The 19,514-nt window shown below is 41.0% G+C and overlaps 1 protein-coding gene across 6 annotated transcripts in view; it reads left to right on the top strand.

Annotated features, from left to right (window-relative positions):
* Nucleotides 1–10,519: 10,519 nt before the first annotated feature.
* gabbr1b (gamma-aminobutyric acid (GABA) B receptor, 1b) overlaps nucleotides 10,520–19,514 on the top strand; it is a 129,306-nt gene continuing 120,311 nt past the window's right edge. For 4 of the 6 annotated variants that reach the window (XM_077590961.1, XM_077590959.1, XM_077590960.1 and 1 more), the window contains exon 1: nucleotides 10,520–11,447. In XM_077590961.1, the coding sequence (XP_077447087.1) occupies nucleotides 11,184–11,447 (264 nt within the window). In that variant the 5' untranslated portion in view covers nucleotides 10,520–11,183. The remainder of the gene's footprint in view (nucleotides 11,448–19,514) is intronic. The other 2 variants (XM_077590958.1, XM_077590962.1) reach the window with 2 other exon arrangements.

The raw sequence follows: 19,514 nt of genomic DNA, 5'->3' as shown, positions 1-19,514 counted from the left end.
AGTGAGATTTTTCACAGCGGTTTGCTTCTTTCTAGAAAACACAATCAAAACTAGATGGTGCGGTCTTCATTGATCTCAAAAAGGCATTTGACACCATCAACCATCAGATATGGTTGACCAAACTGTTTAATTTTAATTTCTCACCAAAATTGGATCGAATCATACGTATCTATTATGACGCGTCAGGATATAAAACACAAAATCTACTTTGCGAAATAACAGTCTTGGGGTACTGCAGGGGTCAGTGCTAGGCCCTGCTCTTCAGTCTTTACATAAATGATCTGCCAAAAATGTTGTCCTATACCGATGATGCGGTTCGATTTGTCCACGCGAAAGACAAAAAACATGCCGCACAGAATTCCCAGAAGCAATGACGAGGGTGAATAACTGGCTTGAAAAATCCCATCTACACTTAAACATATCTAATACTATTTGTAGATACTTCTCAAAAAGAGCAACAAATAACAGTGACCCAATGTTTTTGTCCAAGGAAAAATAATCAATGTAGTCCAAGAATTTAAATCATGATCATATCACACATGACGTACTGCCTAACAAATCCTCGGCCGACAAAACAACACTTAAACCAATTAACACCATTTATGAGCAAGCTTTGAAAGTATTGGACAGGAAGCCAAAAATGCACCACCACTGTCAGATATTTAAGAAACACAAATGCTTGAACTGGAACAATACTGCATCTGTATATGCAGATGCCACCTTAGTTTACAAAATCTTCCAACACAAAGCTCCTCCTCCACGGTAACGAGGGCTGGCAATGTCTTCCAGTGGGGGCAGAGAGCAGCCGACAATCCTCTGGGCAGTATTAATCACTTTCTGCATGGCCTTTTTGTCTGCCGCCGTGCTTCCAGCGTACCACACTGTGATGCAGTACGCCAGGATGCTCTCTACAGTGGTTCTATAGAAGGTTATCAGAAGCTTGGTGCCCAAGTTGTTCTTCCTAAGTACCCTGAGGAAATGGAGTCGTTTCTGAGCCTTCTTCACTACTGCTGTGATGTTTGTAGACCATGAGAGCTTATCCGTAACGTGGACCCCCAGGAATTTAAAGGACTGGACCCTGTCTACACATACTCCATTTATGAGGAGTGGGGCCAGATCTGTGCCGTGTTTGCGAAAGTCCAGGATTATTTCTTTAGTTTTCGTGGTGTTCAGTGTGAGATTGTTCACCGAGCACCACGAAGACAGTTTGTTGACCTCATCTCTGTAGGCCGACTCATCCCCTCCTGAGATGAGTCCGACCACGGTGTGTTACTTTGTTAATAGATGGCGAATTAGAACAAATAAAACATTTTTTCCAATCCAATATCCTGTTTTGGGTGTTTTTTCAGAGGGTTAGAACAAATTAATTTGTTTTTAGTTCATGTTACGGCTGTCAGCCTGGGTACACTATATAGTAGGGTGGGTTGTTTCGTGTGTGGTTTCTTTTTCTTTACAGGTACCTGGAGCTGTGGCTCCACCCCTGTCGCAAAGCCTTGCCCAGGCCAACACAGCTGTGACTACTTCCCAATCATCCCTCCTCCAATCAAGATCCACTTCCTGTCCTTATTTAAACCCTTTTTATTTTGCAGTTCGGCCCTTGGATTTTGGCTCCCTGACTGCATGTGATTGTAGGTGCTGAGGCAGTGGAGTCCTTGCTTTCTTGGGATGGCACTTATTGTCTAGGGATAAGTAGGTTTTGTTTGCCCCAGCTTCACCTGGTATTGTAAGTACGCTACTCATGGTTATATTGAGTATTTATGTTGATAGAGTTAATTATTTTGGGACTGCATAGGGGGACTTGAGATAAGTTTAGACACCCCGGGGTATACATATAGTTTGTTGCAGTTATACATGTAGTTCATTCCCCTATCTAGACTTTTATTACATCAGTTCTGACAGTGGCACCCTTAGGCCTTATTTCCTGTATTTTGTGGGTGTTCAATTGAACACCTGTCTGGGAGGGTGGTTTTTTACTGTTTTATTTGAGGGTGCCGCTTTAATCTCTTTTGCTTCCCCTATGTTGTCCCGTAGTCCCGGTTTTGGTGGACGTTCTTGTTAATAAATCCTCATTGAAGGCTACTTGCAATGTGTGTCTGGCTCATCATTGACTGAATCTTTCTGCTGTGGTAGTTGCGACTCCCTGGTATAGTTTACCATCAGGGGGAGTCGTAACAGTTCATTTCAATGGGAAACGTTTGTTTGACTTGCGAGAAAATCGACATACGAGCTCAGTCCCGGAACGAATTATGCTCGTATCTCGAGGTACCACTGTATAGGACATTTACAGGTGAAGGGAGACAGTATTTAATGCCCAATAACAATATTGAAAAAGACATCGAAATCGTACCCACTCACTTTGTTTTTCTTGAACAGTAAATCCTAACATGAGTATCATAAGCTAATCAATCAAAGTATTACTTTATATTCCTTTCTTTTCAATTTAATTCTGAATTTACTGAATTTTCGCGCATATTGGCCACCTCCGCGTATAAGCCGCACCTTAAAATTCCCTTAAAATCGCTGCATTTTTAGAATTTTTCTCGTATAAGAGGCTCCATGATTCACAATTTTGTCCTCCATATTCATGGTTTTAATAGGGAGTACAAATGTGTTACTTTGAAGGGAAAGTCTTAAGAAAAATCATCGCACGTGGTATTTCTGAGATAATCGATAACTGGATTGCACATTCCTAATGGGTGTTCCCTGCATGTTGACAAATTCAAAAAGGAAATCACGTGAACAGTACAACCAGGAAGTGTGTCCGTAGCGGTTAGTTTTGTCGTCCCTAGGTAAGATGGTGGCGCCCTGAGCGAGCAATGGCAGGCACAAGTCAGAGTTTTTTCACGTTTTATGTTTTTTTTCCTCCTTGAATATCATTCATAGACGTCAAAATCAATTTGTCTTGCGTAATGTATCTTTTTTTTTGTGACAAATGGTGTGTATGTGAGAAAATACGGTATATCATTTTATTTCTGAAAGATTTCTTTTCATTGCTTGTTTGGGATCCTCCAGACAGAATAGGGTTTTTAATTTTCCAATGTTCTACACAATTTCAAAGGAATATTATTGCATTCATTGAGAGAGGGGGGATTGTGGCTGTGGTGACTGTCACCCAAAGCTGCCAACCTCCGTCGACCCCATTTAAGAAGTACCCTTGTCCCATTAACCAGTGGTATGTACTTCCTTTAGAACTGGGGTGGCCAAGTCCGGTCCTCGAGAGCCCCTATCCGGTCTGTTTTCCATATCTCCCTCCACCAACACACCTGAATCAAATAATCTGGATCAGTATTAATCTTCTGGACAGCTTGCTGATGAGTTGATCATTTGATTCAGGTGTGCAAGAGGAGGGAGATATGGAAAACAGATAGGATAGGGGCTCTCGAGGTCCGGACTTGGCCACCCCTGCTTTAGAACAACCCCGGAAATGATAGGATTTGTTTCAAAACAAAAGACTGGTAGTTTAGTCAGCCTTAATGATACTTCCCTTATGAAAAAAAATGAAAACGAAAATGTTAAAGCGATAGAGGCTACCCATGGAATCCCCATGCTGAAGTTGCACAAGACGAATCATTTGTCAGAAGTTGTAACTCGGATGATTCACAATCACTCGCCGATTTTTAGTGATCAAACTCGGGAAATATATGCAGCTCGATAATGGACCTTAGCATGTGTCATTAAAATCCGCCCACGAAGCACTGTTCCCGGGGAGAAACCCCTCCGATGACCGTAGGGATCTGATTTACCTACTCGGCGGGCCGGATTAAAAATCCTAACGGGCCGTATATGGCCCACGGGCCGAGGTTGAAAAAGTTGTACACACACGAGCCGGGGGCGGGGCGAGCGTGCGAATCCCGTTTCGGCGAAACCTCCGTTCGGTGGAACGTTCATTCGGCGACCTGTCCATCTGTCAAACGTCCGTCGGCGAAATGTCTTTAGGCGAATCATCCGGTCACGGCCCTATACTCAGGTTCTATGTCCATGACATGACTAATTAAGCTTAGCAAATATAAATCATTCTAAGCAGTAGAGCACAGACGAACCATCATTTCTAAAACTTATGGTAAACAAATTTTCATACCTCTTTTTTTTTAGCCCTTTGCAGCTTATCCATAAAGTTGAGATCTTTCAGTTAAGCTGTCACTTTTTCCTCCAAAATGTCCTCTCCAGCTGTATCTGTAACAAGAAATATATATTTAATTTTAACACAAAAGATTGATTGCTCTGCCATGAGTTTTCAACTGTGAGCTGTACTGAGATGTTAAGAATCAACCATTCTAGACACTTTGTACTGGTGAGGAAATTTAGTAAATCATACAAGATTAATTTCAGAAGTTTTGGGATGCTCCTTTCCTTTGTGCCTCAGAGTAATTTAGGGCTCATGTTAGGCATTGGTTACTTAATGTTTTGTTGGCGTTTTAGGGTTTGGGGCTTTTTCCCCTGTGTGACCTGTCCTTGTGATTGCCCATTGTGTTCACCTGTCATTTCCTCACCCTTGGTGTCTATCCTGCTGGCTGCCTCTCATTTCACCCAGGTGTTTCTAATTGTCTCGTCAACCAATGTCTGTCTATTTAAACCCTGTGTATTTGTCAGTTCTTGTTGGATCGTCAGGTCTTCATGCCTGTTTCTACCCTGCCCTGTTCAGTCATGTACCTTTTCTACTCTAACGTCCAGTGCTCCTCGTTCCCCCAGTGTTTTCCATGATTTTTTTTTCATTCGTCTTGGTTGTTATTTTGTTACTTTCCCAGCTGTTGTATTTAAGGCTTTGTTGTTTTTATCAATAAGTCTAAGTTATTAAAGTTACATTACTGCACCGTCTTTCCCCATGTCCGCTTGCTTCCCTGCATTTGGATCCAACCACGGTCTCTGGACACCACCTTCTAATAGCTCATCTATCTGACACACTAGTCAAAACCTGTTTTAAAGTTGACTTTTCACAATCACTGAGTTTGTGTAGATTTTTGGGGATAATTTAAGAATATTACAGGTAGTTACCCATAAGATGTTTAGTGAGACAGGAGACTTGCAGTTTTTTCTCTGATAGTGTGATATTGAGATAGCAGAATTTACTTTTAAGAAGTTTATGAAGTGGGACACCCAGAGGACAGAAAAGAGGAGCCAAAAGTGGAACTGGAAGAAAACCGTCAATTGCACGAGTACCTTTGATCTGAGTCATAAGCATGTTGCAAGAGATCCCAAAGTCTTTCCTATGGTGGGCAAGTCAATTCGAATCAAGTTACTTATGGAATTTAAACTTGTTTTGTCCTTATTTAACTTTTGATGGTAAAACTTTCATAACTAGAAAGCTATTGTGTAGCAGCCCATAAAAAGAGTAATGAGTTCACGTATGGTAATTGGTATTGAGTTTGACTATATGCACTCTTTCTGAAGGGAACTACACAGTCACCTCTAGAACCAACTCTTGTTGATCTATTGGAATAAAAAATAAAAAAACCTTACGCCATGGCGCTTATTTGGAAATAAAACTTGCTTGGTTAATTGGATGGCAGTGTTAGGTTTGCTTGGTTTTGTTATGCTTTTCCCCCCTGGTATCCTGTCCGAGTGATTGCCCATTGTGTCCACCTGTCGTTTCTCCAGTTCTGGTGTATCCCCTGCTTGCTCCTTGTGTTTTTCCCAGGTGTTCCTAATTCTCTCGTCAACCCATGTCAGTCTATTTAAACCCAAATGATTCTTTTGTCATTGTCGGATTGTCTGCTTTAAACTGCCATGTTTCCACATCTCCATGTTGCCTGTTTTCCACGTCCCCTTGTGTTTTCCCCGTCAGGTTTGATTTTGTTATTTGATGCCAAGTCTTTTGCTAGTTTCTTTGACTCCAGTTTAATTTATTAAAGTTTCGTTCAAGCACGCATTCCCTCGTCCTTGACTGCTTCCTGCACACACATTTTTATTCAAAGATTCACTGAATGTGCGGATAATCATCATCATGTGTGGGAATGCTGCTGCCTGGCTTCATGGTAAAGCCAGCTTTAATCAACAAATTCTACCATCCTCATGCTTTAAAAACACGAACAACGTCTATGTTTTGACTTATTCATTCAGAACAGACAATGGTGTTCTTTAAGTCGTTTTGTTACCTGGCATGTTTTCATCCCACGCTTAGTCAGGCAAGTACAGTAATTCCTCGGATATCGCAGATAATCGTTCCATGGCCAGAAGAAGACTAAGGACTTGGACTAAAACTCCAACTAACCAGTTTTTATTTATTATCAAGCAGAGAGGAACTATTTTCACTGTGAGTACATTATTTAGAGTATTTACATTTATATATATATATATATATATATATATATATATATATATATACATTATATTTAGATATTAATACTTTACAGTCTTTTGATGTATTTATAGCTGTAATATTTAATAAATATACACTTTTTGATAATTGTACTTGTGTACTTGTATTTGCAAAAACATTTATTGTGGTAGTAATAATGATCTTGCTTTGCGTTTTTTTTAAATTATTGCAGCCATGCCTGGTCTACATTATCCGTAATACTATTCGAGGGATTAATATAGAATCAAAATGAATTGCAAGTGCCGCACTGCAATAGCTATTGACCTTCATCAGAAAATTATTGACATCAGAGTAAAAAAAGCAAATGACAACAGATCAAGGTTACCAGATGGAAAAAAAAAACAAATAATGAAAATGAAATGTTCGAGTCAGAATTAGTTGTGAAAGTGCTTATTAGACGTGCACACACACACACACAAACACACGCATGCACGAACGTTTACACACACCCTTGAGGGTCACATTCACTCTATGACGTGCTCCTGCGGTAGGATGTGCGACACCATGTGTCTCTTCTGTTATTCACTACATTTGCTTGCTCTACGAGGAGGACTACATTTGACACACAAATGACACCAGGTCAGTACTGTGGAAAACAAAGTCCTAATCAGTCATGTCCCATTCACACTTTGCATAATTAATTAATTTTCAGTAATATATGAATTTGGTGTCAAAATAAAAAAAACATTTAAAAAATCACTCAAAAAAACAAGGAAACAATGAGGCTTTAGCCACTGCCATTGGGTCCAGCGTTGCCAAAACTGCACCAGTGGTTCATTTATTTTCAGATGATGAATACGTTTTTTTATCCCTATGCTTGCTTTTAGATCATTATTTTGCTTTGAATTTTGCAGTAAAATCTTCCTGGAATCATGTTCTTCAGGACTCAGGGTGTTCCTCCTCTGACCCACTTCAATTTTGTGTTCCAACTCGTCACACAATGAAGACAACTCATCTCAACCAATGTTCCCTCTAATTTTTCGTTGGTCTGAGCAGAAAGTCAACCTCCCTGAGCGCACTGAGTACCAGTGTGAGCGACATCATCGGTATTCGGATGATTCGCCTAAAGACGTTTCGCCGACGGACGTTTGACAGAAGGGCAGGTCGCCGAATAGACGTTCCGCCGAACGTTCATTCGGCCGAACGGAGGTTTCGCCGAAACGCGATTTGCACGCTCGCCCCGCCCCCGGATCATGTGTGTACAAGTTTTTCAACCTCGGCCCGCGGGCCATATACGGCCCGTTAGGATTTTTAATCCGGCCCGCCGCCGGTGTTGTCCAAATTATAGTAAAAATCAATGTTAGTCTACCATCGATGGCAGCCCGGGAATAAGCCCTCTTGGGCGGGCATGGCAGCCCGGGAATAAGCACTCTTGGGCGGGCAGATGTAGCAGACCCGAGCCGTAAAATGACAGCAATCGGGTCAAATCCATCCTAAAACAGCATTTAATGATTAAATACAAATACTGGAGCTCTTTGGACATTAGAACCGAGCCCAGGGAAGTGAATTCCTCGGTAAAATGTCGCGATGATGTCGCGATGGAGGCAAAAAAATGTCCATATACGTCCATTCGCCAAACGGCTCAAAATGCTCTCAAATTCGGTCAAATCCAGCTGAAAACAGCGTTTAATGATTAAATACAAATACTAGTATTTGTATTTAATCATTAAACGCTGTTTGAACGAACGTTCATTCGGAGACCTGTCCGTCTGTCAAACGTCCGTCGGCGAAACGTCTTTAGGCGAATCATCCGGTCACGACATCATCATTGCTCGCTATGGGCACACCAGTATCACACCTGTCACAAGCAGGTGCATGTCAATGTTCCCTCTAATTTTTCATGTAAAACATGCTGTAAAACACGAAAAACATAAGTGGACAGAGCTACTGCCACTGGCTGCCGCTTAAACGGCGCCATCATGAAGAAAGGGGTAAAAAAAAAAAAAAGTTTTTTTTTTACTGCGCGCCATAGGATTGCTGCTGCGCAGAGAAGACGAGAGTAGTGCGCAATTGCGCACGCGCGCAGCTTAGAGGGAACAGTGATCTCAACTACTGTTTTCCATTGAGTCATTTGCCCTCTGCCAGATCCTTGCCTTCAATAACGTCATCGGTTTCAAAGATACAGAGGCAGTGTTTCATAATTACAATTTTGATAACAAAAAACACAGAAAACAGTTTCTCGATATAACTCAAAGATTCAAGAAAAATTTAGATTTAGTTAGAAGCAGATGATCTATATGTATATATATATATGTGTATATGTATATATATATATGTATGTATATATATATCTATATATATATCAGGCGGGCCGTCAGGGCCTTCAAGGCCTTCTCTGCTGGCCTAAGAAATATCTGAATCATATTATATTTTGTCCATCAATACTTATTATTCCAAATGGTCTGTTAGCTTCCTTTCATTGCTTTTCCCCCTGGTTGCACTGCTTCCAGATGTGTGTTTTCATATTGAAGCATTTAACCAATCACATTTCAGCCATTATTTGTTGCCAGATCAGATCTGCCTCAAAGCCTTCACAATCAGTTCTTGCGGGGTCTGCTGCATTAAACTAGACTGTTGCTTTTAACTAATCAGATTTCGAGTTGGCAACCCCACAATGATTGTTCATAGGTGTTAGCATTTTGCTGGCTGGGACATGTCATTGCTTTCACAAACTATGATTGGCTAGTAGGCGGGCCAAAGCAGTACCCGAGGCAGCCGAGATCTGAAACTCCACCCACAATGGCCGACAGAAGCAAAAACAAATGGATTCTGTTTGCTCACAAAGCTATTTTCCAGACGGACTTTTCCAGAAAAAAATGGACATCATTAAGAAAGGGCGGTCAACTCCGAAGCTAGCAAGCCTGTTACAGCCGGGAAAATGGTGTGTGGGGCACTTTCAGCGCGCTAACTTAGCTCCACAGGCAAATAGTATATTGTTGTGTTGATTTAAAGCTATTTTCAAAACGGACTGTGCCGGAAATATGACAGGACAGGCTCGACTTTCATCATTAGCTTCGATGGCGATAGGAAAGAAAGAAGAAAGAAAGGAGGATGGATATTGTGTAAAAAGGATTTTTGGTGAGTAAAATATGGCTATATTCCTAAATAATATTTCAATTGTGGGCCAAGTTCTGATATCTGAAAAGCTCCAGTGTTTGTATTTAAGCTCCAGTGTTTGTATTTAATCACAAAATGCTGCTAGGAAGTGGATTTTACCCCAGTTTAATTTTTGGCGTTTCACCATTGACGTCCATCGCTGTCTTTTCCCGGGAAAAATCACCCCCTGGCTTGGTTGTAATGTCTCAAAAGCTCCAGTATTTGTATTCAATCAATAAATGATGCTAAGAAGTGGATTTTACCTAATTTTAGTGCATTTTTTGTCATTTCACGTATGGACGTATCGACGTTCATCGCTGTCTTTTTACCGGGGAAATAATACTCCGGGGCCGGTTCTGATGTCTAAAAAGCTCCAGTATTTGTATTTAATCAATAAATGCTGTTTTCGGCTGGATTTTACCCCATTTTCGGGAAATGTTTGCCCGTACGCCATTGACGTTCATCGCTGTCTTTTCCCGGGAAAATCACCCCCTGGCCTGGTTTTAATGTCTGAAAAGCTCCAGTATTTGTATTTAATAATGAAATGCTAGGAAGTGGATTTTAACCCATTTTTGTGCATTAATTTGTTTATTATTTTTTATGTGTCGCAGCTGTAGCTGCAGTAGAGGTTTTATAGCTATAAAATAGTTTTTGAGGGTTGGATTGATACGTTGAAGGCGCTACCAGAAAATGCACCGCCCGCCACTGATATATATATATATATATATATATATATATATATATATACACACTATATACCATATATATATATATATACACACTATATACCATATATATATATATACACACTATATACCATATATATATATATACACTATATACCATATATATATATATATATATATATATATATATATATATATACACTATATACCATATATATATATATATAGCATATACCATATATAAAAATTTGGTGATGAGGGCAGGAAGGTGGGATGGAGGTCGTGAGTGAGTGAAAAGGGATTGGGGGGTTGGAAGATTAATGTGCGGCGCCGTATTATAGGATTGAAAATTCAAAGTGGTTTGTGAAACAGAGAGAACATCCCTCCTCCTCTCCCTCCTCCTTCTCTTCCTCGCCTCTCATGCGCTGCCACGAACGGGTGCGTGCTGCTGCAGTCAAACCTCATTCGGACTGGTTGAACTGCACACATCCTGTTCATCTTCTTCTGTTACTCGACAACTGGGATGCGTTTCCATTTTGACACCTTGACAGACCACCTCGAGATCTACTCATTTTACTTGGCTGCTTTGAATGGAAACCAACAGATGATGCTCGTGTGTCGCGGTGCTCCCGAGCCAATGTGTGTCGTAATGCGTCTTTGGACCAGCGAGCAGAGAATGTAGGCGGGCTGAAGAACTATTCCAGAGCTGATTTGAGCAGAACTAGACTGTGCCAGGCTTGTTTCTTCCTAAAGAATTTCTCACTTGAGATTTCTTAGGACCAATTCTAAATGTGAGCATTTCAGCATACCAGAATAGGCAACTTGGCAGGAGAATCTAAACTTAATATCCAAGTTGGGACCAACTCTATGCTGCTCCTCACTCTTCACTTTTGTGCCACCGACTATTCAATTTTATTCTATCTACCTACCTACCTACATATTTTTCTACCTACCTTCCTACCAAGCTAGAAATTCATTTAAAAAAATCCAAGTTAGTTAAATGTCATTCCATATCCAAAGTTCTGGTAAAATATACTCTACTTAACCAAGTACTGTAGAGCTAGAACCACAGGACCACAAATACAATGGCTACAGTCTGCCAATGCTTCCCTCACAGCAGGTCTACCCCTGGCTTTTGTGTGACCCTGACTCTGGCTGTACTCCTGTTCTGCTCGTATCCAGCTCTCAGCAAGAAAAAGCTATACATCGGAGCTCTCTTTCCAATGAGTGGAGGGTGGCCCGGGGGCCAAGCCTGCCTCCCTGCTGCTAAGATGGCTTTGGCGCTGGTCAATGATAGGGCCGATATCCTTCCAGACTACGAGCTGGAGCTCATACATTACGACAGTATGGTGAGTAACTTTAAATAATTAGTTTATTTTATTTTATTTCATACTACATTTGAATGGTTTCTGTGATTACCATCTTACCATTGATATATTTCTTTATGATAAAACCAAATTTTATAACCTAGCACATTAATTTTTTTTTTTTAGGGGCTGGGCGGTTGGGAGTAGCAGTCTTTATTACATATAGTATATCCGAACAAAGAAAACAACTTGTGTTTATATTAACTTAATGACAAAAGGAAAGGACAATAACAATAATAGCTTGTCAAGAAAAAAATCGAAACACAAGTAAAGCCATCTCAACATCTAAACCAGTGGTTCTTAATCTGGGTTCGATCGAACCCTAGGGGTTCGGTGAGTTGGTCTCAGGGGTTCGTTGGAGAATCTGCCACGGAGGTCAAGACACATCGACTCATCATGTCTATTCACGATAACATGCCCTGCTTGACCATCACTGCAGTGCAGTGACATTGCTTGGCCAATCACTGTTGCGAGGAATTTCTACATCTTTCATTTGAAAAAAAATCATATTTATTTTACACTAAAGTAGGGTTCGGTGAATGCGTGTATGAAACTGGTGGGGTTCGGTGAATGCGCATATGAAACTGGTGGGGTTCGGTAGCTCCAACAAGGTTAAGAACCACTGATCTAAACTGTTGAATGTGTTTTTATTTTATTTTATTTTTTTTAATTTTCAAGATCTTAAGGAGGATTCCCAATCTAAAACTAGGAGAAATAAAGAGAGAATTCATTAGTTCATTTTCCGAACCACATATCCTCACAAAGGTCGCTGGTGGTGAAGGCTATGCCAGCCAACTATGGGTACCAGGCGGGGGACAGCATGAATCTGTGGCCAGCCAATCGTAGGGCAGTAAAGACAGGATCTCATCTCATTTTCTCATTTTCTGAACCGCTTTATCCTCAATAGGGTCGCAGGGGGTGCTGGAGCCTATCCCAGGTGGCTCCGGGCCAGAGGCAGGGGACACCCTGAATCGGTGACCTTCCGATCGCAGGGAACAAGGAGACGGACAACCATGCACACTCACACCCATACCTAGGGGCAATTTAGAGTGTCCAATCAGCCTACCATGCATGTTTTTGGAATGTGGGCGGAAACCGCAGTACCCGGGGGAAACCCACGTAGGCCCAGGGAGAACATGCAAACCCCACACAGGTGGACGTGACCTGGATTTGAACCCAGGACCCCAGAGGTGTGAGGCCGACGCGCCACCGGGCTGCCCACTGGAATCTTGGGTTTATTAATATAGCAACATCGTTTGTTCATTCATCTAATAATTTTCTGTTCTGCTTACCCTCACAAGGGGTGCTGTAGCCTATCCCAGCTAACAATGGACAATAGGCTGGGAACAATCTGAATTTGGTTCCCAGCTAATCAATACCTTTTGCAAGTGTAATCAGTTGAGGGCATTCAGGTGCTACTTATTTTACCTGGCACCTCTATGGTCAAACTGTCGGTTGAAACAAAGACTAGGACCCAGTGCGGCCCTTTTGCGGAATCCACACAGGAAGGTTGGAACCAGCTGGTGATTGAACCCTTGATCTCAAAACTGTGAAGCGGTGGTGCTAACCACTCGTCACCATCCTGCCTAAGTTTCAAATTGAAAACACATTACATTATATGATATTTTTAATCATAACTGTAGTTCCTGGTGGTGTAGTAGTAATTTCACCTGACTTTGGCACAGGCTTTGTAGGATGTATTCGTATTTAGTAGTGGTGTGATTTTGAGTACACATGCTAGTTGTCTGTTTATGTGTGCAACCAGTTTATGATGTAGTGCACCTTTCACCCAAAGTCAGCCGGGATAGGCATCCATCATCCCACAACCCTGACATACTATAGACCAGGGGACTATTCCACAAAAGCCCGCAGTAGGCAGAGGATTTCATTTGACCCATTTCATCTTACAAGATGACACCTTTACAGCAATCATGTGTATTACAAGTGTAAGTCGATTGCAGTCAGGTGCTGCTTGTTTTAGCAGAAACCTGATTGGTTAAACTGTTTGTTCTAGGTCGATCCTTGAGTACTGGTTTAGACACATACTTGAAAGTGTTACAGTAGCATTATATAATATTAGTTAACCATGCGCAATAACAATTTGTGTTTTGTTGTTGTTGTTAATACTATGTACCAACAAAATTACAGTGGAGGAATAGAATGACAATAAACAACCTTGGAACCTTGAGTTTGATATACTATAGCAGGGGTGGCACACAAGTTAGAAACAAAGTGCCAAAATTTTAAATTAGAGTCAAAGAGCCACAGTTTACGTCAGAAGCAGCATAAAGAATCTGCCAAATTATTTTTTAAATATAATTTATTATTTGTTTAAAATGGGCCCTGATGAATTTGTGTGTTTTATAAGAGAGAATGAAATAAGAAAAACATGAAACAGGGCAAAGAGCCACAGTATATACAAAATATGATAAGAAGCAAAGGCTGCATTCATTTTGGCCAGGAGTCGTGTTGGCCACCCCTGATGTGTAATATTGCGGACTACAAACATTCATTCAGTTTCTGAACCACTTATCCTCACAAGGGTTACAGGGGTGGGGGAGCCTATCACAGAAAACTATGGGCAACAGGATGTAGACTGACATAGCAATAGTAACCTTGGAAACTTCACTTTTAACAAACACCATTTGACACTGAAATGTAAAAAATATATTTTTAAAAAATATTCTAAAAATCGGGCAGTCACTACTATCGCGTGAAGAGGAGCAAATGAATGTTTTTCTACTTTGTCTTGGTGAACACATACACCAAACAGTTTAGTTACTCTAAAAAGTACTAGATTGCCTTTGCGGTCTAGTTGCACATCCCATTGGGTTGTCAGAGTCAGAAAAAAGTGACTGAAGATAACTCACCTAAGCACAGCACACAAAAACAGTATACGCTCGATAATTCCAGTGAAGCGGAGTATTTTCCTGATCCCAATATATGATGACAAATTAAAAGTTTTCCTGTATCTGACTGTATGAGACCTAAATTATGTGAGAGGACAATGTGATTTAATGTGAAAAGTACTCTTACAACTCCGGCTTCCTCCGACATTCCAAAAACATGCACAGTAGGCTGATTGGACACTCGAAATTGCCTCTAGGTATGGGTGTGAGTGTGCATGGTTGTCCGTCTACTTGTGCCCTGCGATTGGCTGGCCACCGATTCAGGGTGTCCCCGCCTTGGGCCCGGAGTCAGCTGGGATAGGCTCCAGCACCCCCCGCTACCCTAATGAGGATAAAAGGGTTCAGAAAATTAGATGAGAGATGAGTACTCTTACAGGCAATATGTGACCTTCTAAATTATAATGTGGCATGACAATACAGTAATAGCTGCCGCTGTCTAAGAGAATTCATACAATTTGTGTACACAGTAGCGATAGTATATATGTCATACTGTACTGTACAGTATATGGGCTATACATACAACAGTGAGCTTTCGTTGGATCCCTTTTTTATTTGATACATTGAATTACTTATATAATCCCGGCATTTGTGTCATGAAGCTGATATGATGCATTGCAGACCTATTTTTTATTTGTTTTGTTTTTTTATTCTCTTTGAAAGCATTGGAAATTGCGGTGGACGAGTCTGCTTCACAGTTGTGGGGTCGATGGTTTGATCCCAGCTCAGTCCTCACTTTGTGGAGTTTGCATGTTCTCCCCGGGCTCAAGTGGGTTTTCTCCGGGTAATCCGGTTTCCTCCAACATCCCAAAAACATGCATGGTAGGTTGGTTGAACACTAAATTGCCCCTAGGTATGATTGTGAGCATGAATGGTTGTCCGTCTCAGATTCAGGGTGTCCCCCACCTGGCGCCTGTAATTAGTTGGGATAAACGTTTCAGAAAATAGATAAATAAATATTATCCAAGCTCTACAGTGACTAATTTACATTGTATCAAAGTGTCATTTATAACCACTCGGTCACTGGGTCACCATATACTATATTTAGAATATATACAGTAATTCTCTCGAATATCGTGGTTAATGTAGACCAGACATGGCCGCGATAATCGAAAAATCGCGATGTAGGGTCACCCCTATTATAACCAATGTTCCCTCTAATTTTTCGTTGGTCTGAGCAGAAAGTCAACCTCCCTGAGCGCACTGAGTACCAGTGTGAGCGACATCATCGGTACTCGGATGATTCGCCTAAAGACGTTTTGCCGACGGACGTTTGACAGACGGGCAGGTCGCCGAATGGACGTTCCGCCGAACGTTCATTCGCCCGAACGGAGGTTTCGCCGAAACGGGATTCGCGCGCTCGCCCCGCCCCCGGATCGTGTGTGTACAAGTTTTTCAACCTCGGCCCGCGGGCCATATACGGCCCGTTAGGATTTTTAATCCGGCCCGCCACCGGTGTTGTCCAAATTATAGTAAAAATCAATGTTAGTCTACCATCAATGGCAGCCCGGGAATAAGCACTCTTGGGCGGGCAGATGTAGCAGAACCGAGCCGTAAAATGACAGCAATCGGGTCAAATCCATCCTAAAACAGCATTTAATGATTAAATACAAATACTGGAGCTCTTTGGACATTAGAACCGAGCCCAGGGAAGTGAATTCCTCAGTAAAATGTCGTGATGATATCGCGATGGAGGCAAAAAAACGTCTATATACGTCCATTCGCCAAACGGCTCAAAATGCTCTCAAATTCGGTCAAATCCAGCCGAAAACAGCGTTTAATGATTAAATACAAATACTGGAGCTCTTTGGACATTAGAACCGAGCCCAGGGAAGTGAATTCCTCGGTAAAATGTCGCGATGATGTCGCGATGGAGGCAAAAAAAATGTCCATATACGTCCATTCGCCAAATGGCTCAAAATGCTCTCAAATTCGGTCAAATCCAGCTGAAAACAGCGTTTAATGATTAAATACAAATACTAGTATTTGTATTTAATCATTAAACGCTGTTTGAACGAACGTTCATTCGGAGGCCTGTCCGTCTGTCAAACGTCCGTCGGCGAAAAGTCTTTAGGCGAATCATCCGGTCACGACATCATCATTGCTCGCTATGGGCACACCAGTATCACACCTGCCACAAGCAGGTGCATGTCAATGTTCCCTCTAATTTTTCATGTAAAACATGCTGTAAAACACGAAAAACATAAGTGGACAGAGCTACTGCCACTGGCTGCCGCTTAAACGGCGCCATCATTTAAAAAAAAAAAACAAACGTTTTTTTTTACTGCGCGCCATAGGATTGCTGCTGCGCAGAGAAGACGAGAGTAGTGCGCAATTGCGCACGCGCGCAGCTTGGAGGGAACAGTGATTATAACCTTTTTTTGTTTTCAGTGCTGAGTCCCAGTAGCAAGAGTGGCTTCCGCTTACAAGTTTCAGGGTGGATTTTCACATTTTTATGAACTTAAAAATAATAATAACTAAAAAAAATTAATAGCGGAAAAATATGGTACCTCGAGATACGAGCTTAATTCGTTCCGGGACTGAGCTCGTATGTCGATTTACTCGTAACTAAAATGAATGTTTCCCATAGGAATGAACTAAAAACTAATTAATTCGTTCCAACCATCTGAAAAAAACACCAAAAATAGAATATTGGATTGGAAAAACATTTGTATTTGTTCTAATTCGCAATTTATTAACAAAGTAACAAATATGTACTAAAATGTGTTTAATAGTATTAAAATTAGACAGATTTTGCGGAGGGGAAAGAGCGAGGGGGAGAGAGAGTGGGGGGGAGACATTTTGTTTAAATTTAATCTAACCTTACACTAAACTTAATTCAAATTTTGTTTTAAATCTTTATACCTTTCTTCTCCCAGGACTTTCAAATGCAACCTATCGAGGCTTGTTTGCTTTTGTCTTCCCTTCAAAATGTTCCCAAAATGATGCACACAAATGTCCTCACAATAGGATAACGCACGACCACTTGCCAAAGACAAATAGTATATACTCCTCTCGTATTATCGATCGCTCCCGTGACCGGATGATTCGCCTAAAGATGTTTCGCCGACGGACGTTTGACAGACGGACAGGTCGCCGAATGGACGTTCTGCCGAACGTTCATTCGGCCGAATCATCCGAGTACCGATCGCTCCGCCATTCGCACTGACTAACGGGAAATAAACACTGAAAAAATACAACGTTCCGCCCAGTGCTCGTACATATATATATATATATATATATATATATATATATATATGTATATATATATATATATATATATATATATATATATATATATATATATATATATATATATATATATATATACATATATATATATATATATATATATATGATGAAAAAAGAAAAAAAAAGAAAAACAGACACATCAAAGTTGATGAGAATTCATTCATTCATTTTCTGTAACACTTATTCTCTCATGAGTTGTAGAGGGTGGTGGACCCTATCCCAGATAATTATGGGCAGGAGGGTTACACTTTGAATTAATTGCCAGCCAATCGCAGAGCACAAGGAGATGGAGAACCATTCACGCTTACATCCACACCTACAGGGAAAGTGTTCAACCAGCCTACCATAGGTGTTTTGTGGATTTGGGAAGAAACCAGAGCACTCAGACAAAATCCATGCAGGCATTTGGAGTACATGCAAACTTCACACACGAAGGTTGGAACACTGCAGGGATTGAATCCTTAAATTCAGAACTGTGAGGCAGATGTGCTAACTACACTTCCACCAGGCCGCCCTTGGTGAGAATTATTAACAAAATTATAATCGCCCTGATGCAGCATATTAATCAATCTCAGATTTTAATGGTTGATTAAAGATCAGTGCTCAGGAACCCGACAGGAGATGCTATGATGGGATGTTACACACGATTATGTGCAGAGGAACATACCAGCAGGCATTAACTTTTGACACTATTTAATTAACCAATATTTATACTTAATTTTCCAAATCATTTGTGAAAAAATAATTAAGGTAAACGTTTTGATGTTACTGTTGATTTATTTTGTGTTGCATTACACAGTAAGACTTAATATAATATATGAATCCCCATAAACTGTAGCTTTGTACCTGTTCACCATTCATCAAAGCAATAGAACATCAGGAATACAAATAAGGTCACATTTAATTCCCCAATTTGGCTGAGTGATAATCACATGCGCTCCAGATATAAAGCTTGTAAAAATTATTGACTGGATGAGAAGGGTAAACCACTCGCCCCCAAAAATTACGTCATGCATAGGACTACACTAGGACAGCTGCGTGAAACCAAAGACTCGGTCGCTGGTGGGCCTACTACTTGGATATAGTAACAGAAATTTATTTACTTCACAATAACTCAAAATACAGCAGAGAGTTTAAAATGGTGCCAACTAAAGTTACTTCTCAAAATTGGAAACAAAATGTCAATAATTTCTGTGGCTACCATTAATTTCCTCCAACGCCTTATGGTATGGAGTTCACCAGAGGTTCACAGTTTGCCACTGGAATTCTCTTCCACTCTTCCATAATGATATCACGGAGATGGTGAATGTTGAAGAGGCTTTTTTTTACTGCAATGCGTGGCATATGGTCTGAGTGCAGACAGACTGACCACCCTCTACCTCTGCAGCAATGCCGGAAGCATTTGCCTGTTTTCCAAAGACAACCTCTGGAAATGACGCTGAGCGCACGTATCCAACATCTTTGATTGCCCATAGTGACGCCTATTTTGAGTGGAACTTGTCCTCTTGAACCCCTCAATTTCAGGGTGTTGACTATCTACTTATAGCCTAGGAACCTTTTTGACGAAGAGTCATAAACAATTCATATTTTCTAATGTTATTCCTTGAGAGCCATACTCCGAATTTAAAAGTCAAAATATATGTACCGTATTTTCACGCCTATTTGGCGCATCGTTTCTTACGCCGCAGTGTCAGTAACGAGTGCTATTTCTGTATTTTAGACACACAAAGCACGCACCATTTCATTAGACGCATATATATTATATCTTTCATATGGATTAAGATCGAATCGCAATAGCGCTGGCTACCGGAAGCAGCTTATTTTCGGGTTCCAGTGCGCAGTGACGCTGGGAAATATAGTTCTTGGGCGCTAAACCCACAAGCTAAAAACA

Source organism: Stigmatopora argus, chromosome 21, assembly GCF_051989625.1.
Source record: "Stigmatopora argus isolate UIUO_Sarg chromosome 21, RoL_Sarg_1.0, whole genome shotgun sequence".
NCBI lineage: Eukaryota > Metazoa > Chordata > Actinopteri > Syngnathiformes > Syngnathidae > Stigmatopora > Stigmatopora argus.
This window is presented reverse-complemented; position numbering and strand designations above follow the sequence as displayed.